The 24239-nt window shown below is 37.3% G+C and overlaps 1 protein-coding gene across 1 annotated transcript in view; it reads right to left on the bottom strand.

The window, feature by feature from the left end:
* The window catches only part of TES (testin LIM domain protein), a 48905-nt gene that overhangs the window by 8197 nt on the left and 16469 nt on the right, over positions 1 to 24239 (bottom strand). The window contains exons 2-4 of the mRNA XM_002923882.4: positions 13281 to 13366; positions 1652 to 1904; positions 434 to 769 (exon numbers count right to left, since the gene is read on the bottom strand). Coding sequence (XP_002923928.2) covers positions 434 to 769; positions 1652 to 1904; positions 13281 to 13366 — 675 coding nt within the window. The remainder of the gene's footprint in view (positions 1 to 433; positions 770 to 1651; positions 1905 to 13280; positions 13367 to 24239) is intronic.

Genomic DNA, 24239 nt, shown 5'->3' with positions numbered 1-24239 from the left:
CAAACCCATGTTTTTCAGGGTCAACTGTATAACCACATAAATTTAAATCATGAATTTTAGGCATGTTCTCACAGAGCAAAACTGAATTAACCGAAGCATATGTTATTCTTGTTTATGGGAAAAGATAAACAATTAACACGAACATTATGTTTAGAAACATATTCTAGATGAGTATGTTGCATTCTAGCACGACACCGATGCTGCCTACCATGCATACATAAAACTCAATTATCCTTGGCAACAGATAATCAGGAAACTTGGCTTTAGATAGAGGTTTCAAACATGATGATTCACTAAAATAAACCTAAACTATTTCTTTCACTTACTCCTTTTGGAAACAGAGGAACAGCCCCCCCAAAAAAAGTGTTCAAAGAAAGAGAAAGAACCCGTAAAAATAGACCAATGGGGCCAATGCCATGAGGTCTGTACTTACATACTGAGTTGTTCTGTGTTCGGCCGAAGTGTCCTCCATGGCCCCCACGGCTGCTGCGGTGCTCCTGTCCCCACCAGGGATGTACACTCGGTTGGGGCCTTGAGTGTCCATCTCACGGGGAAGTTTGACATCTCCTACTCCCAGAGCTTCGCTCTTATATTTCTTCACAAACTGTTCCATCTCCTTCACCTCTTTGGGAGACAACTCATGGCACTTTGAAGGGTCCTGGTCATGTGCGGGGAGCTGCTTGGCCAGCTGCTTCTTTCGGTACTGCGCCCCCTCTGAGCCTGCCACTGGCTGCTTCTCCTTGGGCAGCATCTGCATGTATTGCCTGGCCTGAACCAGAGGGAGACCACTGTTATCTGGGAGATGCACTGGCTATCAGACAAGCAATATTTTATAACACAAATCAGAAGCAAGTTACTTAAGAAAGAAGGGGGTTTTATCCATTTGTAACAGACTTTATAACATAAATATCTTGAGATGTTAACACCATCAAAAAAGGTATTGTAAATAGATTTAGTTCAGTAAAAATAAATACATTTTTTCTCCATGAAATTAAACCTTTGTTTTCAGTTTATAAGAAGATTTTGGTTACTAGTGTTTACTTGTGCTATATCTATAAATGTATAATTGTAAGAGAACACTAATTTTTAGAAGGCATGTTTAAATGTTTAGAATTGCCTATGGATCAGCAGCATTTTTATCATTATATTAAAAAAGATATTATCACAAGATTCACTTGAATGATTTAACTGATCTTCTTAAAAGACTTCCAAATGTCGTATTTAGTTGTAACAGTAAAAAGAGTTTGACAAAAAATTACTTTTTTCCCCCTTACATAGTAAAGTATACAGTTCAACATTTTTGGAGTTCTAAAAAAATGACAGAAATTCTATTCTTTCAGATATTCTTTGTTATCTTAAGAGAAATCTCAATAGTAAGCTAGAAGTTACTAGATAGATACAAAACATGTTTTTCATATAATTATTAAGAATGTCGTACCATTCCCTCAAAAAGGTTAACATACCTCAGTAGTTAGGAAAATTCTATGAGGTATCTAATTTTACTTTCAAAAACCGATAGGAGTTGGAAGTCAAAGTAATGGGAACCCCCCAAAATAGTAGACTTGAGGTTGATTAGGTCCCTAAAGGAACTGCCCTAAATAAGTAGCCCCCCAACTTTAACAAAGAGACTGCCCACCCCCTTATTATTTACCAATGCCTGATTCTGGACAGGAGGAGCCCATTCATAGGTAACTGTATTGATGGAAACATTCTTCTTGGCAGCAACTGGATTGGTCAGTATCATGACATTGCGTTTATACATGGGAATTCCATCTGATTTTAGCTTTGCAATCAGGGTGGTATATTTGGTGTCTTCAAAAAGTTTTCCCACTTTTCGATCCTCTTCGTTGCTCAAGAGGACATCATGTTCTTCTTGGCCACACTTGCAGTTACGACATATTTTTCTATAATTTTGGAAATAAGTTGGCAATAACTAATTATACCTAATCAATAAGTAAGCATACTCATACATTTATAGTTCATAAAATACTTTTATATACATTTCATATAATGGTATGGAAAGGCAAGCTATTGGGTGGTGGTATTCCAAGTAGCTATCCATAAATTTAAGCAAGGAAACATAAAAATGTACCTTCACATTATAAAACTTGAAAAAGTTAGATTTTGATTAAAAAGTATATGCTCAAGGGGGCATATGTGAGCAAAACCTCATGTGGTATTCCTCATTTTCTCAAATCGAGAAGTAAAAAATCACCAAAACCCTATTACAGCAAGAGGTTTCATATTTTATTGCATGATAACATTTCACAGCCATTACCTAAGTTTTTTTGTTTTGGAGTTTTTTCTAAGTTAGAGGGGGGTTGACATAATTTTTCCGATCAAGGACGATAATCCTAGATGCAGCTTTAGCTTTCCTCATTTCCTTTCCTGTCCCCTCGCTAATTTCCTTTCCTTTCCTTTCCTTTCTCATTTCCTGTTTCTTTTCTTTCTTTCCTTTCCCTTTATTTCTTCAAACATTTAGTGACCACCTACTATGTGCTTCCATATTATAAAAAACCAGATAGATGAAAGTCTCTGGACTTTCAGAGAAATGAAATGAAAGATACCACTAAATGAAAGATACTGTCCCCCTTCCCCAATCTGGTCTAGCAGGTAAGCATTCTTTCATGCAACATGTACGAACGTCCATGTGCTAAGCAATGTACTTAGCTAACATAGTTATAGTACTTAGCTTAGCTTATAGCAATGTATTTAGATTGATACACTCTATAATTGCATTTGTGATAGGAAAGAAAAGTACAGGATACTTTGAGAGGGTCTAATTTTGACTTGGAACTGGTAAGGAAAGGACTCCATAAAAATAATACTCTGCAAGAAACTAACATTTAGATGAGATCTGAAGGATGATGAAACAAGTATGAAGTATGTGTGTGTGTATACTTGAGATGGGGTAGAGAAAGGAGAAGAAAAGCCTCCAAACATTGGGTAGAAAGAGTATCTGTGGTGGTCCTGAATTAGGAAAAAGCTTGTGCCCTTAGGTCCCATGATCAGAGAAGGCTGGCATGACTGCGGTGAGGTAAATAAATGGTGAATGACAAGGTTGGAGAGGTGCGCAGGCATTAGATCATGCAGGGACTTGTAGGATACATTAAAGGATTTGGCTTTTACTATAAGAATAAGCGGGAGTTTAGGTAATGGAGTAACACGATTAGATCTATCATTCTCAAAAGCCGTACTACCTATTATATGTGAATGGATTAGAGGAGACATAATTGGAAGGAGGGAGACCGATTAACACGTCAGTGGCGCATCCAGTTTGCAGAGTAACAGGGATCCTCCTACTACTTCACAAGTGGAATTAATATTTTGGGTGGTTATTGTTGTGGTCTAGGTAAGATGTGTTATAGCTTGGACTAGAGGATTTAACAGTGGAGATAGAAAAAATAATAACAGATTTAAGATTCCTCAAAGGTAAAACTGACTAAACTTTGTGGTTGATTTGGACATAGTGATGGTAAAGGGAAGGCCCAATCTGTCAAAAAATGAACCCAGGTTTCCAGGATGAATAAGCTGGTAGAAGGAACATAACTTATTAAGAGAATAAATGTAAAAGAAGAACAGATCTGAGGTAGCTGGGGGAGGCTGATCAAAGTTCTCCAAAATTCAACTACTGAAAAGTTTGAAATGCCTACAAAACAGGGTAAAGATATCACGTAGATTGTAGGATATGTAGATCTGGTGTTAAAAACTGTAGCCTCGTAGAAAATATAAATTTGGGAGCCAGGGAATGACACATTTACATATAAATTGAACAGATGACTTTCACCTCCTGGGCAAGATTCCTTCCTTCAGGAAGGAATCTGGCAGAGAAGCAGAAGCTGGAAAAGGTGAGCGAGGAAAACAGAGAAGTAGAGAGACTTTGTGGTGTTAAAAACATAAGCCGGAAGGGCAATGATAGTATATAAATCAGAGGGAAGAGTCTGAGAGTTTAAAAAAACATTGTAATATCCTTACATTGTTCAGGAAGATACTGAAGATATAGATTCACATTAGATGTTGTAAAGCATGCATATTAAACTAACTGGATAACTAAAGAAGGAAATATTACATATAATTCCTAAACTTAGAAAATAGAATGATGATATAAAATGCAAGTAATTAAACAGAAGGCAGTAAGAGGAGAAAAAAGAAACTTAGAAGATTAGGACATGTGGAAAGCACAATTAAGATGGTTAACATAATCCAAATATACCAACAGTCACAATAAATAGACTCAATGCTCCAGTTAAAAGATAAAGGATTTCAGGTTGAATAATAAACAAAATCGAACTATATGAAAATTAGAAGAGACACTTAAAATTTAAGGACAAAGAAAGGATGAAAGCATAAGGATGCAAAAAGATACATCAGGCAAATTCAAACAAAAAGTAAGTTAGATACCTATATCATACACTTTAGACTTCAATGCTTTTTCCTTTAATGACTATTAAAGAGAATCACTGCATAGTGACAGAAGTTTAAAATCACCTCTATGATGTAACAAGTCTAAAATTAATATAGCTTAATGACCTAACTTCAAAATATATAAGCAAAAATAACAGAACTTTAAGAAATAAATAGACAAACTCATTATAGTAACACTAAAAAATCAGAAATGAAGATTTGAATAACACAATAATCCTGATCAAGCAGACACATAAAAAACATCCTATCCACTGAGTGCAGAACACTTCTTTTTGTGAACAATTGAAACACTTCAGGAAACTGAACATATACTAATAGACCAAGTCTCAAGAAATGCCCAAGGAATCACCATCAACCACATTATCTGAACAGAATATAATTATGTTAGAAATCAACAGCAAAAAAGGAAGAAATCAGAGAGGGAGACAAACCATGAGAGACTCTGGACTCCAGGAAACAAACTGAGGGTTACAGAAGGGAGAGTGGTTGGGGGTTGGGGTAGCCGGGTGATGGGTATTAAGGAGGGCACATGATGTGATGAACACTGGGTATTATATGCAACTAATGAATCACTGAACCCTATATCAAAAACTAATGATGTACTGTATGTTGGCTAACTGAACATAATAATAAAAAAAAAGTAGCTAGAAAGTACTTTTGAAAGACTCCTAAAAAATCCAATACTGAAACAAACAATCACAATAGAAATTAAAACAAATAACATTTTAAGGAAAAAAGAAAACAAAACTATTATTTCCTGAAATGCAGAACACAACCGAGGGGGTGCTTAAGAGAAAAGGCATAGCTAACATGCTCAAGTTAAAAAGACAAGAGTAAGTTCAACTCATGAAGTTAGGAAAAATGAAGAATAAGCCTAAAGAACGTGGAAGGAAAATAAAAATAGCAGAAACTAATAAAACAAATGTTTGCTTCTTATAAGATGCAGGGGAAAAAAAAAGCATTCAATACATTTTAACATCTCTTCTGACTACGTTTTGCTTAGTAGTTTTAGCTCCAGAAGTAAACTAAACAGAATTTTAGGAAGTGTTTCTGGGAAAAGGCCCATACTCAACATACATCATACTTACTGCATTCATTTTAGCAAGAAAGCAACCTTGCCATCACTTCACTCATACAGTTCTCTGGGTACTAATCAGAGAAGTAAGAAAAATCAAAGAAATTGAAGTTATAAGGATTCATCAGAAAGGAAGAAACTAAACTGCTGTTAATCACAGACACTATGACTGATTGTATAAAAATGTATTAACAGTAAGAATTTAGTAAGTTTTCTGGATTTAAAATTAATAAAATTGGATTTCTCTACATCGCTATATTAGGAAAAAACTAAAAATTCTTAAATGAATCTCTTTGCCAAATAACAAATTATTAAATAATTATCGATTTTTGTGTCTTGTTTTCTTAAAGTGAGGTATGCAAACTAAAAATATTAGGTTTGAGTCGTGCAGTCCCAGAGAAAGAGAGAGAGAGTCAGAGAAATGGGAGGTGAGGAAGCAAACTAATTTCCTTGTGCACACATTGGTCAGAAATCTTTATTTGGCAAGAATGTGCAGAAGAGTTTGCATTTCTAGTTCAGCTATAAAAGCCTCTTACGTCTGGTTATCTCATACTCCCACCCAGTGGAAAGGAGCATATTATTCTACTACAGTATGTTCTTCAGTTAACAAAAACAATATAATTATCCATAAAACCATCACATTGCTTTTGGCTCAAGTTTAAAATCATACCTTCCTGACGAGAATTTAGTTCTTTAGGGGTGGGAATTTAGTTCTTAATATAGATAAACAGATCCTTACATGGCTGTGAACTAGGCCCTGCATCCTAATAATTAGCAAATGATTGACTAAAGAAGGAAGTAATAAAGTTACAAGGATATGTGCTGAAGGACATAGACTTCCCTTCATGTTAATTATCCAGTTCTCACCAGAACAACATGTACACCATAAAATAAGGGGAGTTAGATTTTAGAATATGAAAGACAAAAAAGTATGTGAAATAAAGTCTGCTGGTTTCTAAAGCAAGAACTATGACAAGCTGTAGAATAAAGAAGTTCTATTTACTATGAAAGTATTATACATAAAAAGGTGTAAAACCAATGTTATAGTAGCCATCTCTATACTTTTTCTTATGACTTGTCCTGGCTATTCTTGGAAGATTTACATTCCGAGAATATCTATTTTCCCCATCTACCCCTTCACCCACCTAACAGACCTTTATTAAGTAGGTAAAATCAGGTTAAAACAATATACTAATATCAGCAGTGATGAGGGAAAAAGAAGTTTTCAGTTTTCTAAATGGGGGAAAACCCATGATTGATTCATGATAGCTTCTGAAATCACAAATACATCATAAACCTCATCTGCATTCTCGCTGCAACACGGTGGCAAGCAGTAACAGAGCACTTGGCAGGAGTATGACTCGAGAGCTGCAAGGGTTCTTTAAGTTCGAGTTGTCATCACTAAGCAGCTGGAGTGACCACGTCACTGCGAAACCCCTTACCTTAGAGCTCCATTTCTAAAATAAAAAGGGATAGCTACAAACCACAGCTCAAGAAAGAAGCCTATACAATCTGGGCCAGGTGCCAAGAGCTATCCATTAGAGAAATCTAAGCTATTTACTACTGAAATCTATGCTATGTACTAGTTCAAAAAAATTGTCTTAAATAATTTGGGGGGTAAGTCTACAGTGTTTTATATTTCAAGCACCCGTATTTAAGTTGGAAAATTATTTTTACAAATATCTTTTAAGAAATTTATTTTTTAGTTATATTTTTAAAAATATTTATTTATTTGAGAGAGAGAGAGAGAGCATGTCAGCAGGGGAGGGACAGAGGGAGAGAGAATCTCCAGCAAACTGTGCTGAGTGTGGAGCCCTATGTGGGGTTCCATCTCACAACCCCAAAATCATGACCTGAGCTGAAATAAAGAGTCTGACACTTAACTGACTGAGCCACCCAGGCGCCCTCTTTTAAGAACTTTTTAAGTCATTAGGAAGATATCCAGTAAGTTTATTGAGAGGAAAATTTTGTTGAGGAATCGGGGGAAAAAAGGATATCATAATCTTGGTATCAAAGAAAAGGCATGAGAATAAGTAGGACGTTTATTATGTAATTAATTTCAACCTAAAATAAACCAGAGTCCATCCTTCTTAAGAAAATGAAGAACTTTAAAAAAATTGATTTTATGTTAACCTAAAACAAAAATGGCATGGGTGAGCATAGTACCCACGTGCTGGGGCTATGTTTGTAAGGTTTGTTTAATAGCTTTCCTCAGATGCTTCACCAGTAACTTTTGATGATATATGCAAATAGTTTGTTTATTACATTTAGATGAGCTATACCAATTTGATAGCCGTTTTTGAGGTAGTTATAAGTTAGCTGCCATACTTAGCACAGTTGCCAATCTCTAAATCTTCTAACCTGTCCTTCCTATAGAGCACCTCTCAAATTCTCCATAGGATGTTAATAAAAGTTACATTGGGGAAGAAAGAAGGGAAGTGAATCCAGAATTAAGTTTATTTTTTAAAGGGTCTTTTTTATGACTTTTTAAAAAAAGATGGAAATGTAATCTGATAGACTGGGAAGCTCTAAGTTTTGGGGGGAATAGGGTTATTTGTACTAAAAAGTTTTTGTACAAAAAGTTTAGGGTGTTAACACATGTACAGGTTAGAGTGCATGACAAATCGGAACTGTATACTCACATTTTTACATTACAACTTTGGATTTCTTGAGTTAAATCCAGGAGAGGATGTATCAAAATTTACCAAAAGCACTGCCTCAGAAAAATACATAGATTTATAGTTTCAAGCTGAAAGCAGTCAAGAAACTATCTTTCATCCCCCCCCAAAGGGAAATTATTTTTGTATCACCCTTTGTAAAAAATATTATTTTTACAAGGCAAGTAGTAGCAACTGGAGTGCTTTGACATGCTGCCAGCATTCACAGTGATTTAAAGGTATGGTCATGGCACTGCTACAAACCATATTTTAAAAGGGCTGGAAGCTGCTGTTTTATAACAGGGATATACTTATATGGACTTAAGCATGGGCCTCTGTTACAGGATTCCACACAAGGATTAATCCATTTATGGTGGAAAATTTTTAGTTTTCAGCCAGCCCTAAACCAATCAGAAATTCTCTGGACAGAGAAGTATGCTATATTCAAATAACACTTTTCTTACAAAATGCTACTGTCTTATTAGAAGGATTTATCGAAGATAAAAAACTAATTGTATTATTTATATGATGAATATTATTCTGATGATATTACTATACTTTCAGTATGAAATGATTGACTATAAACTCAAAATCGTAGGTTTGTGTCTTAACATCTCATAAATATGTTAGCTCTAGATAGTATTTGGAAGTGTGCCCAGAAGGCAGTAGCTCTTATTTAGTAAGTATCAGGCATCCTCAACCTTTTATTTTTCTGTAGTCTTGCCATTAGTGATGCAGTGAAGAAAGAGAGTGCTCACAGTGAAAGCATCATTATCCACAAAGTCATGTATGTCACAAAAGCACCGCACTGTAGAGAAGACAGCCTGATGCAGCCCCCAAAGTTCACTGATCATGAATGCGTGAACATAGGTTCTAGGTTCTGTTCTGCCATGTAGAAGGCGGTGATGAGGAGGGTTTTGGCAAGCTTTGGGTCCAAATTCCAATTCTGCCATCTATAAGCCATGCCTTTGGTAAGTCATTTAACTTCCCTAAATCTTTGATTTCTCATATATAAAATGGAATACTATCACTTACCTTAAAGGGTGTTATGAAGATTAGTTACAATTAGGGCCATAGAGTGCTGAGGTAAGCAGAATTCTTTTTTTTTTTTTTTAATGATTTTTTATTATATTGTGTTAGTCACCATACAGTACATTCCTGGTTTTTGATGCAAAGTTCGATGATTCATTAGTTGCATATAACACCCAGTGCACCATGCAATACGTGCCCTCCTTACTACCCATCACCAGCCTATCCCATTCCCCCACCCCCCTCCCCTCTGAAGCCCTCAGTTTGTTTCTCAGAGTCCATAGTCTCTCATGCTTCATTCCAGCAGAATTCTAAGATGGCCCCTCCGACCTGCACCCTCTGGTGTTAGCCCCATGGTTATGTTATTATGTATGACAAAGGGAGATTATCCAGGTGTGCCAAATCTAATCACATGAGCCCTTTAAAAACATAAATTTTCTCTGGCTGGGCACAGAAGAGGAAGTTGGAGCGATTTAAGGCAAAGAAATGATTCTAAGCACTGTTAGTGATTTTGAAGACAGAGGTGGCCCTGTGCCAAGGAATGTGGGTGGCTTCTAGAAGCTGGGAACAGCCCCTGACTGACAGCCAACAAAAGAAACAGGGACAACCTACAACCACAAGGAAATGAAGGAAATTAATTCTACCAACATCACCAGTGAGTCTAGAAGCAAATTCTAACCCCAGTTTCCAGATTAGAGCCCAACCTGGCCAAAACCTGACTTCAGCCTTTTCAAATTGTAAGCAGAAAATCCAGCTAAACCTGCCTTGATTTCTGGCCTAAAGTATAAATGGAATCCATTAATAAGTGTTGTTTTAACCTGCTAAATTTGTAGTAATTTTGTTATGTAGTAATAGAAAATCATTACAAGTGCTTATTAGTGTGCGACACAGGAAACTTCATAAATTATATTTCTTGTTAATATCTAATAGGCTCAAACAAGTCATTTTAACTTCCTTGGGTTTTAGGTCTTTGATCTAAAAAATGAGGTCTGACTAGTTAAGTTCCAAGTTCCACTCTAAACTTCCATAAGTCTAAGAATTCATTATTTTTAGGTTTTTTTGTAACACACCTTGAACAGGCAATCATGCCTGCTGGATCTCTTCCATTCACTCTCCAGATCCATTCTACACCCTTCTGCACAGTACCCTTGGCCATGCTCTAGGAGGCTGATCTGTAAGGACTGCAGCAGTGGGCTACCTTGTCCCCAGCAATGGAAGATGTAGCAGGAAATCCGAGTGATGAATAGTGAGGTCTCAGGATTTATTTCCTGACTTCCTACAAGTGTACAAGGTACTAAGGCCAAAAATGACCACTTACTTTACTTGGGGGGTGTGTAGAAGCAGGGAAGAGGGTGCCAAGGACTGAATTGTGCCCCCTCCCCAAATTCATATGTTGAACCCCTAACCACTAGTGTGACTGTATTTGTAGATAGAGCTTCTGGGAGGTAAAGTCAAATAAGGTCTTATAAGAAGGGGAAGAGAGAGATCTCTCTCTCTCCATATGCATGCACAGAGAACACATGAGAACACCGAGAGAAGGTGGCTGTCTGCAGACCAGGAAGAGGTTTCTCACCAGAACCCAACCGTGCTCTGGTACTGAACTTCCTGCACTTCTAGTCTCCAGAACCAGAAGACATACATCTCTGTTGTTTCAACCACCCAGTCTATGGGATTTTGCTATGGGAGCCTGAGCTGACTATGACAGGGAGTAAAGAATTCTCAGAGGTAATGCTTGTACTGAGACTTGAAGAATAGGAAGAACTTTTTGTTTCATGATGGTAAGATGTAGGGTTTTTCCAGCTAAAGGAAACATACCAAAAAACTACAGGAATTTCAGGGAAAGTGTGTACCTCAGCAGTTGAGGCACAGCATGGAGGGGAAGTGGGAGAGGAGACTAGACAAGCAAGGAGGAGTAGATGTTGAGGTTTGAGGCCAAAGATTTTACCTAAAGGATCAAGCCCAGTGGAAGAGCAATGAAGGTTCTTAAGCTATTGGGAAGTAAACAATAGTATCCATTTTCAAGACCATTCTATGGCTGGGTGGAAGTCAGATCGCTAAAAAGTGTAGAATAATTTAGCTCTGATTTTCACGATGTGCCCCATGAAGCCCTAAGGGTCCTAGAAGTCAAGGGTTACCATGAAGATGGAAGAGAAAGCTAAGTGGACAGGATCCTGGGACTCTATGTCCACTTTAATCACAGCAGTTCTATGGCCCTAGACCAGACCTGGAATCTTCATTATACTGAGGACAACAAGCCTAGCATATTTTACTCCAGTGACTGTACTGAAAATGGCTCATCTGGAGGTCAAAGACACCTGCCCTCTAGGCTTCCAGTTATGGTAAAAAAGTCGGGAAATTATCAAGAATTTTGAGAGAGAAATGTGTCTGGGTCCATGCCAGAAAGAAGACAGAACTACTAAGTAATACCATCTGGATGAACTGTATAAACCCAAGTGAGGCTGGAGGCTGTGGCAAAACCCTAGTCTTTTATGGCTCCTAACAGAGTAGTCTCAGAGTATACCAAGGTAAATAAATGGAAACATTAAAATAAAAAAGTGATTTTCATGCCATAGAAATCAGCTCTTCTCTGACATTTTTATCTGAAACTCTCAGATTATAGTCATCTGCAACAGAAAAATAATACAGCACAAACAAGAATTACTCTAAACTAACCTTCTGCTTTAGATAAAAGAGGCTATTCACTTCGTAATGAGCTTTAAAAATCTCATTAGCAGTTTTTGGCAATTGTAGTCAACCTAAAAAGATTATTTTGATTTACAGTAAGAACCGTGCCCAGCAGAGGGCAGTGCAACTCTCTACACAGCCCACTGAGAGCATAATTAAGTAGTGTGCACCTCAGGAGCTGAAATATTCTGATCCATGAAATCTATTTTGTGTCTAGTGACTTTACCTTTCAAAACCATGACAGACATGCGGCTATGTCCCTTGAAAAGGTGGCACAAGGAAGAGCCATGAAAGTCTTGTAATTAAAAACCTCCCTGGAAAATTTTAACTCCCTACAAATTAAGAACTGTATCATCATTTCTTGGCAGACTGAGGTTTTTGTTGCCTTCACTGTTTAAAACAACTCTCTTTGTTTCCTAAAACTTAATATCTCAAATTTTATTTGTTTACATTCTCCTTTAACTTACATTGTACACAGTCCTAATAGTGGATGAAATTTTTTTATTCTAGAGAGTTTTCTATGGAAATACACAGTACAGAAGTGGTTCTCAAGTGAGATTTATTCTAACAAGGCATCTGCCATCCTAATAATGTATAGTTGATGACTAACTTTTTTCTTCTAACAATAAGGTGCTGATTCTAACTTTGAATAGATTTAGAAACTACCATTATAATCCTTGACAGGCATTGATGAACAACATTTATATTCTTCATAAGGAGAGGTTTGAAATACCAATTTTTAGGTTAATATGACATACTATTACTTTAAAATATGTAAATAAGATCTACACAAAATTCACCTTTTTTTTGTTTTAAAAATTCACATTTCTGATCCACTAACATTTGTCTGCCATATACATGCACTTGATTCAAGCCAAGACAATGGAAATGAATTATTAGTTTTTTAATTTAAGTGTTTATCAATGTTTCTCAGTAGTAAATATATAGCTGAAAATTTCGAAGGTCCCTTAGGTTCAAGTGTATGTCCTGACAACTAGCACATGAATGCTTAATTAACCATATTTATTGTTTATTGCAAATATACAGATAAGATGTGCAAAGTTACCAATTTTTAAGAAAAGAATAATAATTATAATAAACAGTGACAGATTACCATAAATTTATTTGCCACTCAGAAAAGAGACATATTCAGTATTCTAGACTCAAAGGAGTTCTGAAGGATAGCAAATAAACAATGCAAATATAGTCACTATGGTACAATTAGCTCAGTCACACTTAATGATAGGAAGGCAAAATAGATGTCTTTTTTATTTATTTCTTAGAAAAGAGTATGACAGATCTACAACTTAGCAGTGATGCTAGAGACTTTGCAAGTGATCTCTGCTGCCTGAGGAAGCCTTGTCAAAGAGCAGAAATTATTCATGTGGTAGTAGTTTTTAGAACATTACCTCCAGAAGTGTAGTTCGAATCCTTCACATTTTTCTTTGCATTTTAAACAGGGGGCTCCAAATCCTTGCTCATGACCTAAGCCCATCTGTTAAGGAGAAAACAATGTGTATTATAACGGCTTTAAAAAATCTTAAAAATTCAATAAATTACACTTCTAATTCCACTTACCACTCTTGTTGATATAATTTCAAACAAATCTTTTATGCGTATCACATTGTTTGGTTAAAGATGACACTTTAGATATGGATATGGGGACTGGAAGTACCTACACAACATACCTTTAATTCTTATTGCTTTTTTTGAAAAGCACCAGAATACAACTGTGTAGAAGACTATAAATACTGCAAGTTGCAAAAAGTCAATGGATTTATCTCTTTGGCCACTACACATCCTGTATACAATAGGAACAGGGAGTAGAGAGGCAGAGCTTAGAAAGCAAGTCTGCCCCCAATTAACATATTTTACAGTAACCAAGGATATGAAAAAGATTTTAGGAATTATGATTAAAGTAATATTATTTCATTTGATCATTTATTATTCATTTACTTTATTAATTTATGATTCATTTTATTATTTATATCACATTTATTATATTCAAAATATTATTTATTATAGGTATAATAATAATAGCAACAACAAGTATATATTGAATGCCAGGAATAGAAGCAAGCACTTATCAAAATCATATAAAATCTCATAAAATGGTTATAAAGTAGGCAATATTATTCTCTATTTCAGAGATGACAACTGAAATTCAGAGAGGTTACAGAACTTGTTTAAGCGCAAAGTGTAAATAAGTGGTAGAGAAGTGATCTGGGTCCAGGTTTTTCTGACTCTGAAGCCTGTGCTCTCTTGCCTGAGGTGGGAAGAAAGGGGGTGTACTATTGCCCTTATTATAGCAGACTATTTTTTAATCATATTAAACAATAATCCTTGGGTGCTTGCTGAGACATGACTTAATATTAACAGAAAAGGAGGGGGTGCAGATGAGGGAAGGACACAAGAAGGTAATGTAAGCTCTTTTACCCAACTATTGATATTAGAGTAAAAAAGATCAGCCCACTTCATATCAGCACATCGACAAATCACCAGTGACCAGGCTACTCTCTATTTTAAAGATCACATTGGTGATTGCTGACACATTTGTTACCACCTAGTGCCTGGTGTAGGAATTCAAGCTGGACAAATAATAGATTTTCTACCAGGGCACTCTTTTGTAACTTTATCAAGTTGTGTTTTTGCTATGCAATCTAAATAAACCACATTGTTACTTGTTCCTTGAAAGATCAGTCTGACCATGCCCTGAAGCCTTCCTTTTTTTCTCAAGAAAATGACCACATCCTCTTACCATAACTAAGGTCTACCCAGCTGCTTAGAGGAACTGACATTATTTTTAAGTCAGACCATCTCAAGCATATTCTCTAATGGTGATAAAAATCTGTCCAGCATTAACTAAACTTCATCACTTTTGCCATGTCCCCATTACCAATTTAAAAAGATTTTGAAGTTGTATACTTTAATACTAGGTGACACTTTTTCTTTTCTTTCTTTCTTTCTTTCTTTCTTTCTTTCTTTCTTTCTTTCTTTTTCTTCTCTATCTATCTATCTATCATCTTTCCTCCTTTCTCTCTTTCTTTCTTTTTTGGAATCAAATTGTTTGTCACTGATGATCACAGCTCACAGTACAGAAATAAAGTGGGTTAAGCAAAAAAAAGAGAAACTGGTTGAGTTTTCTGGTCTTTTTTTTTTTTTAAATATTTTATTTATTTATTTGAAAGAGAGAACATGAGCAGAGGAGAGGGGCAGAAGGAGAGGGAGAGGGGCAGAAGGAGAGGGAGAAGCAGGATCCCCACTGGGTAGGCAGCCTGTTGCAGAACTTGATCCCAGGACCCTGGGATCATGACCTGAGCTGAAGGCAGACGCTTAACTGACTGAGCCACCCAGGTGCCCCTGAGTTTTCTGGTCTTTTGAAAGTAATGCAATTAAAGAGTTTTCTCCTTGACAATATCCAGACTAAAATGAATGGCAAATCTAAAAAAGGGCATTCTTTTTAAAGCTCTTTCTAGTTTTCCATTAAAGGAGAGTTAACAATCCTGAATTCACCTGGTAAATGGATTTCCTTCATAGGGTGTTCCGTGTATTCCTACCAAACTCTGATCCCAAATGAAAATTAAGATGACATTATTAAGGCTTAATCATATAGCTCAGCTTAAATCAGCTTTTTCTAAACTCTCTTGTATATAATTCACAGTAAGAAATACATTTTATCTCATGACAGAGATATGCATACACACATTAAATTAAATGTGCACAAATTCTTACCTGCCTTCAAATCTGAATCACCTGGACTGAGCAACACTGGCCTTAATAAAATACTGCAAGCATACTGGAAAAATACCATCTCATTCTCTAATTCTGAATGGAACTTGGAAGCTTAGCTAATATAACTAGAACCCCAATTAGTCAGCAGAATTTTACACTAAGGCCCAGTGCAGTTCATTGTTGATTTATGAAGTTAGCATTGGAAAGGGGCAAATTGTTTCTTTCCTACCTGCTTTTTATCTTCTTAAAATGGTGATCAGTTTACCTACTAGAATTATTAAAACTGGTGATGTTTCATGAACGTGTCTTCTAAAGTGGCCTACATATTCTTATTGCTGGACAGGTTTAGGTATCCCCCTGGTGTAAGAAACTAAACTAAAATCAGGAAACTAAAATCAAGAAGAGAGCCGTTCTGCTCCTGATCGCACAGCTAGTCCAAAGCCTGCTAACCTAACACTCCGCGTTAGGCTGGTGCTCCACTGTGCTGTGGGCAGACCTCCTGTAGAGCATCAGCTGCAAGCCCTTCAGTCTTCTAAAGATTCCCTGGCCCACTTCTGCTTCAAGGAAAAGGACTACAAGCCTCTAAATGTAGATGACTGGGACCTTTAGAATGGGAAGATACGAATCTGTCAGGAAGGCTTGGGGAGGCTCTTGTCAACAAATGATGCTCGAACTGACCTGAAAGGATGAGCAGCACCTAACTCGGCAGAGAGAGGAGGAAGCACATTCAAGGCAGAGGGGACACCTGATGTCAAGGTCAGTGGCAGAAGAGGGCATTGTTAGAGCTGGGACACCTTAGAGCACTCGAAAGATGATAGGATCAGACTTGTAACAGCCTGAGTGGGTTTTTTCCCACCTTTTCTTTTACTTTTCCCGAGGAAGAAATAATCTTCTGAGGATGAGACTGGTAAGGAAGAAGCACTAGAGAAAAGCCATGCAGGCAATGGAGGGGATGGGCGGGGAGTGGGGAAGGAGGAGCACCCCTCAAGCTCCACTAGCCACGCCACAAAGGGGCGACCCTTAGGGAGACTAGGAACCTGACTGAAAAAAGCAGTCATTTGAGGAAACGGCTCTGCAGCCTGCCCCAGAAAGCTCAGAACGCACTGCTCCAGTGTTCTTTCTCCCCGACTGGCCTGCCTAGAAGGCCAACGAAATTTCCATCTAGGTTCCTTCCAGTACAGTCTATGACTACCTGAAGAAAATGTACCTTCCACCTTTTCAAACACACTTTCATTTCCCCAAATGCTCAGACAAAGGAGTGAGGGGACTCTGAAAATATCACACACAGCAAACGAGTAAATGAAAGAGAGTGGAATGAGATCATGGCAATATGATACACCCTCCTGCCGTAATTCAATGAAAGCAGTTCTAATTAAAAATAAACATACAAACGAAAAATACACCTAGCTTTCAAAACCATTGTTCGCAGCTAAAGTGATTAAGAGAGAGTTTCAGACTGGGAATGAACTTGTTCTCCTAGAGGAATTTCATTAAAGAAATTATTTTATAGCTATAAGTGTATAGCTATCAAGCTTAAACTTCCGTGAAATCCAGCAATGAAGATCTCTAATCTATGCCACTTCTTGGGTGAGAACTTCTTCATATTCTTACCCTCTTTATCCACCTCTGTTAGGATAAAAAAGCACAATGCCACTAATAACAAAGATACGTGGTTCACACTCTGGTGTTTTCCCTAATGTTTGCCCAGGTCCACATCTAGAACGCAATGTGTTCTCTAATCCTGTTAAATCCAATTTATAGGATAAAATTGCACCAGAGCCTTCATATCCCTACTGGTGTGAGGCAAAGTTCGTCTGTTTGTTTCCACCACAACTTAGGCATTTAGGCATCTGCTACCCTCCCTTCACAAGTCAAACATATATCAGATGAAGGAAAGTGTGCTCATGCTGCTCACTAATAAAATGAGTTTCAGAGCCAGAGCTGCGCCAGGCACAGTTTCTTGGGGCCTATTTCCAGGCCTTTTTGGGCAGAGTTCACAGGAGCTGGGATTCCCCAACTCTTCCTAGTCTTAGTTCAAGGGTCTGGAATGCCATCACCCTCAGCCAATTTCTCTTACTCCTTCTCTTTTGTGTTCAGGATTCCCTGAAGTGCAGGACCCCAGATTCTTCTCCCTACTACACCTCTTCCGACCCCTTTCTCCTCAGCACAGGCTGCACCTTCTGGTTAGCATCCTCATTTCCTCAAGAGCCCTGGCTGGGACTCTTAGATATCCAGATCGTATAGGTTAGCTTCTGCCCAGGTGTCTGGGGTTAAGAATTCTTGGGGAGGGGTAGGACAAGGAAGGTGTTATTTAATACCCAGGGTGTGTGCAGGGGAATGTGGGAGGAAGTGGTGGAGGGGAAGGGGAACCCAGAAAGTACTGGCCCCTCAGCTTAGGCAAGTGAAGCTAAGTGAAGTCCAGGTCCCTGGACTAATACAAACACCAAGATATGTGCTCATATGTACTAATATGTTGTGAGAATTAGCTATACCAGGTATTAAGGAAATGAAGAAGATCTACATGGCTAAATAGAGAACTGAAAATGCAGAAAGAGCATTGAAGGGAGTCAGGAAAACTGTGATCTGGTTCCACGATGTCACTGCCAAGTCCAGTGATTTCAGAAGTCTTTTTTCTTCTCTGCGCTTCTTCGTGTAAATAATGAAGGAATTGAGTTAGGCCAACTCTAACAAGCCTTTGAATTCTAAAATTATGACTGCAAATCAGGTTTCAGATTAACTTGATCTGAATGCTACTTGGCATGGTCTTCTCCTCAACATTTAAACACTAAATAGTCATTTGAGAAAGCTAATAGATTATTGGCTCTTATAGGTCAGAATCATTTGGAATTCAGTTTGAAAGAGTAGTTTATAAAGGAAACAAAAAATTTAAGTTCTGAGGGATAAGACACATTTCTGTTGGGGTGCCTGGGTGGCTCAGTCGTTAAGCGTGTGCCTTCCGCTCAGGTCGTGATCACAGGGTCCTGGGATCGAGTCCCACGTCAGGCTCCCTGCACAGCGGGAAGCCTGCTTCTCCCTCTCCCACTCACCCTGCTTGTGTTCCCTCTCTCGCCGTGTCTCTTTCTGTCAAATAAATAAAATCTTAAAAAAAAAAAAGACACAGTTCTGTTGCATGTAATTATTTTAGCAGCAAATGTGATATGGTATTCCCTGCAGAGTCAACACTTGGTGCCTTAAAAACACATGTTTTTCATAAGCACACAGGTCCCAAAGCTCTCTACTTACTTCATATAATTTTAGTAACACATTCTGGCCAGCATCAATACAAGGATATGACAGATTAATTTTTCTTCTTCAGTGTCCAAAAAACCAGATCCTTTGGATTGACTATATTTGGAAAACTACAGTCAGACTTTAGGAATACCTATCAAAGTCCTTTGAAATAATAAAAATGACTCTATAGTATTTATCCTGAAATACTAGTCCTAGACAAATAAGATTTTTTAAATATACTTAACTATATGTTCCAGATATTGAACTTACATTACCATGATCTATGCCTCAAAACACCCCTTGTCCCCTGCTTATTCTAGGGAAAGAAATGGGAATGGACTTAATTTCTCCGTATTCATAATTTCAGGTAACCAGATAGGTTGGCAACATTTCAAGTGACCCTGCTGACCCAGGAAAGGGTATTCAATGTCAGATACTTTAAAGAAAAAGGAAAGAAGGGTAGGGAACATCTGGTATTTCAAATACGGTCTGAGTTGATTTGGAGATAATTTGAGTCTGGAAGATATTATGTAGTATTCAGGGTGAGATCATCTGATTCATGCTGTTTTCATAACCAAATTTCCCTCTGGAGCAAAGAATCATATGTGGTTACTAAACAAGCAAGTGTTACTAAGACTTCTTTAATCATTTTGGAATGAAGCAGACCAAGGTAGATTATAGGAAATATACGTATCTTCTCTCCCTCTCTCTGTACATGTGCTTGTTATTTACCTACTTCACACATACGCAGACATACATATATTCATATTACACTCTTAAAGAAGCATTTTAGATCTTGTTCATACAAATGAATATTTTGAACAAAGGAACATTTCCAAAAAAATAATTCCTCTCAGCACATGGCTCTTATAGAAACTTGGTGTGATCTGGGAAGTTCTCCCTACCTGAATCAATATATTTTGATTCATTGGTGACACAAAAGTTTAAATTGTTTTAGATTTTTTTGTTCATTGGCTGCTTCCCAATCTCTATTTGCAGTACCCACCCCCAACCCCCAGAAAAAGGTTAGGTTACACAGAAAGCCAGACTTAAATATAAAAACAGAGGGATCCTTCAACTTCTATGTAGTTTGGCAAATTTCTTAGATGAGAATACAAAGAAATAATTTATTATGACTAAGAGCTACTATTAATTGTTTCTAATAAAATTGCTGTATCTTTTTTTTTTTTATTGCTCATAAGAACAAAAACTTTCCATCTCTCATTTAAGTTCGAAATACATAAGAGGAAGAATGAAGAAAAAGTCGTCACCACCCACCTGGTCACACAAACTGGGGCCCAGAGTCCTCCTTGTCCCTGTCTAGCCATGCTTACTGTGCTCCAAGTCTTGCTGGTCTCTCCTCTAAAAACTCCATGGTTTGTTCCCCTCAACTCCACTCCACTGCTCAATGTTCACACTTCCATCACGTCAACCTGGGACCACTCTCCTTGCTGATCACTCCCTTTGATGGTGTCCTATTGCCAATCTCAAAATTATTTTAATAAAAACTAAAGATGATCAAAATATTCCCCTTGTTAGATGCTTTTACTGAGTTAAATGAATTCCACAAGTCTTAATGTGGCAGAGAAGGCCCTGTTCAATCCACACCTCTCTTGTTCCTTCCATTCCCTTCCTCACAAAGCTCTGCTTCCCAGGGGAGCTCTTCCCCTTTGTTGGATCTCATTCCCCTTCTCCTCCATCTGACAATATCCTACTTTCTACAGACCCAACTCAAGCATTAGTTACTATGCGATGCCCTTCTTGGACTATTCTCAGGCAAATGCTAAATCCCCATCTGTCTATTATTTAGTCTTTTTTTACTATGCTATGACTGTTTACACCTCAGTTTACCCCATTAGAGTACAAGTTTATTGTTCATATTTGAATCCTGATGCTTGCCACAGAGTCCGAGCTTGACAGAAGTGCCAGAAAGTTTTATGTATTTAATACTTGTCTTAATTATCTAAAGACCCTTATCATAGTACTTTTATCCCAGGAACTCACATAGTACTTTTACTCCAGGAACTCCTATTGCATTTCAAATAAGGAAAAAAAAAAAAGAAAGAAAAAGAAGCGGCAGCAGCAGCAGCTCTGGTAGGGATGGTTATTGCCTGGCATGGTTCTAAGATGCATCATCTCATTTTATCCTCACAACAACCCTATGAAAGTCTCTGAGGTACTATTAATTATCATCTATCTGCGTTTTCATCCAGATGAAGACACTGGAGCAGAGAATTTTTAACTTGCCCCAGGTCAGCCGCTTTGCAGAATGCCCATTCTTAACCATTAGTGCCTAAATGTAGGTCATGAACATGGAAAGATCCGGGATAGATAACTATTTTGTAAGTTAGTTTTTTAAAAATAGAAAGAAATAGAATATTTAACTTGAGACCAAGGATTATAGCTCAAGAATAGAATAATCAATTAAGGGTCTTTAGTTGTCCATACCACTTATACAGAAGCAAATGGGAATAAAAGTCTTCATTGTAGATTCTAGGATTCATTTCCACATTCCTTCCGTTTTTCAGTGCCATAAGTACAAAGCCAGAGCCCTACATGAATCTGTATCACAAAATTCACTGTGAGCCAAATGGACCGACATTCTTTTTGTTCACACACAGTAGTAAACCGTCACATAGATTATTGTGTTAGGAAAGAAGGAAACAAGTGATCTTTCAATCTAAATAGTTTATAATAAATTCTATTCTGGAGGTACTGTGTCACTCTTCCTGGAACTTTAACAAATTAGATAACTCCCACTCAATCTGTTCCTACATTTCTGAAGGCAGTGCCAGTATCAGGTAAGCAACACAGGGACTGTCACCAAGCCAATTTGTCTACTTCAGTCTGAGATGTAATCAGGTGACAGCAGATTTCCTAAGACATCTATACAACTTCAATAAATATGGTAAATTTTTGACAAAGATCAGAAGTAGATCCTGCTGCTTTTTTCTAGGAAAAAAGAATGAATTTTAGTTCTGGTAGGATACCTTGAAACATTTCTAATTAAGGTTTTTCTTAATGAGCAGTGATGATTGTGATGGTGGAGGTGGAGGTAAAAGCACCTCAACCACCATTTGTTAAGCTGTTACCACTGCCAGGCACAATACATACACCATCCCATTCAGTTCTCCAGACAACCTATGCGAAAGTGTTATCTTCCTTATTTCACAAATAAGGAAACTGTGACTTGGACAGATTGAGTAATTTCTCCAAGACTGCCCAGCTAGCAAGTGGCAGAATTGAGATTTGAATCTTAGCAATTATAACTCCGAATTCTGAGCTTTTAACTCCAAAGTCATCATTTTTTCTTCTCCAAAATGAGAGTTTGAAGATAAATAATTTAAATAAGTAATATTCCTCATCTGTAACTTCTCTGGAACAATAGGTTTTGATCTGGAAGACTGCCTATTCCTCTCTAGCCAGGAGCTCCTCCTTCCTGGACAAATGTGAGACTGATTGTAAGGAACCTGAATGTCTGCACACCAGCTGCACGAACACTGAAAGCCCCAAGGTGATTATTCACACATGCAAGAGGGCCGCAAAAGAATGGGGTGTGAATCAAGCAAGATCTCCAGGGTCCTGATGCAAAATAGATTTCTTCCAATGTTATATCAAGAGAAAAAATATTTTAAAAGAAACAATGAATCCAAAATATATTTATATCACCCCCTGGAAAAAATAAAATAACTAAGACAATGAAATACAGATGAACAAATTAAATCTCAAAGTTGGAAGACCCTTATTCAAAATATGTAGACTTGACATTAGTGCTGAAAATTATTTGGTATGTTATATATCTATACATTATATAGAAGATACCATATAGTGGCCAGGGATAATATAACGAGGCAAAAATTGAAATAATACTTTTCATTTTTTTCAAATCACTGAATTTCTAGACTTATAATGGAAAATGTCTGTATTGGTTACAAATTACTCGTAAAACTTAGGGGCTGAAATAAACATTTATGATCTCACAGTTTCTGTGGATCAGGCCAGCTCGGAGTGGCTTAACGAGGTGGACTGGCTCAAGGCCTCTTGCCACATTGCAATCAAGGGTCAGCTAGGGATGCAGTCACATCACAAGGTCCAAATGGGGCCAAGACTGACTTTTAAGCATGCCTATAAGGGTGCCTCACAATATGACAGCTGGTTTTTCTCAGGGAAGTGATCCCAGAGAGAATGAGAGCACCCAAGACAGAAGCTGTAGCCTTTAATGTTAGAAGGGACATACCATCATTTCTGCCATGTTATACTCTTTGGGAAGCAATTGACCACATACAACTCACACTCAAGGGAGGGAAATACACAAGGGTATGAATTCTAGGAGTTGTGAATCAACGGGAGCCATCTTAGAAGCTGCCTTGGGGCACCTGGGTAGCTCAGTTGAGTCAGTTAAGTATCCAACTCTTGGTTTTAGCTCAGGTCATGATCACAGGGTCATGAGACTGAGCCCTGCATTGGGCTCTGTGCTCAGTGCAGAGTCTGCCTGAGGTTCTCTCTCTCCCCGTTCCTCCCCCTGCTCCCTCTATCCCTTCCCCTGCCCTCTCTCAAATAAACAAATCTTAAAAAAAAAAAAGAAGCTGTCTTCCACAACCTCTTTTCTGTTTTGATTTTAAATCCAAAGACTAAGTGATTTGTGATGAGACAGACATATTACAAAGGGAGGGGATATAGGGTGTGCTTATTTACCACTTGTCTTTACTTTTTTCCATTTCAAATGTTTAAATGTCTCTTCAACCAAACAGTCATAGTGAACAGAACTTTGCTCCTTCCTTATAAATATTCTTATTCCTCTCAATTTGTTAGCTCAATTTGTTAGCTGTTCACTCAGGCAGGAGAATATGATTTTTAGTCTCTAAGTCTTATTTTCCATTGATCTCAGCATATATACATACTTCTGTAATACATAAATACACATACATACATACATGTGCTTTAGAACACAATCATAAATTAGAATACAAAATGTCAAGTTTGATTAGCAAGAAATTTTCAGAAATCTATTTAAGATTCACTATTTTTACAGTATGCCATAGTCTTCCTTAATAAACACATTAAAAATGGAAAAAAGATTTATATAAACTTTATTTTATTACATAAATCTGATGATGGAATTAATTAAAAGAAAAAAATTACAGCACTTCTTTGTGATGTCAGAATGCAAATTACTTGATTCCAATTAGGCAGTATTTATAGTCAGCAGTCCCTAACTACTTTTCCTGTACTGCTTACCTACTCAAAGCCTAATGTATCCTCACAGCATTATTAGGGAAAAAAATAACTTAGATTTTTAAAAAAATCTACTCTTATTTTAGGTAAGCAAATGATTAAAAATTGTATTGTGTGTTCAATTTATGCTAGTTCCTTATAAACATTTTTCTTTTCTTTTTTTTTTTTTT

This window comes from Ailuropoda melanoleuca, chromosome 1 (assembly GCF_002007445.2).
Source record: "Ailuropoda melanoleuca isolate Jingjing chromosome 1, ASM200744v2, whole genome shotgun sequence".
Lineage (NCBI taxonomy): Eukaryota > Metazoa > Chordata > Mammalia > Carnivora > Ursidae > Ailuropoda > Ailuropoda melanoleuca.
The sequence above is the reverse complement of the archived record's forward strand: the minus strand, read 5'-3'. Positions and strand labels throughout refer to the sequence as shown.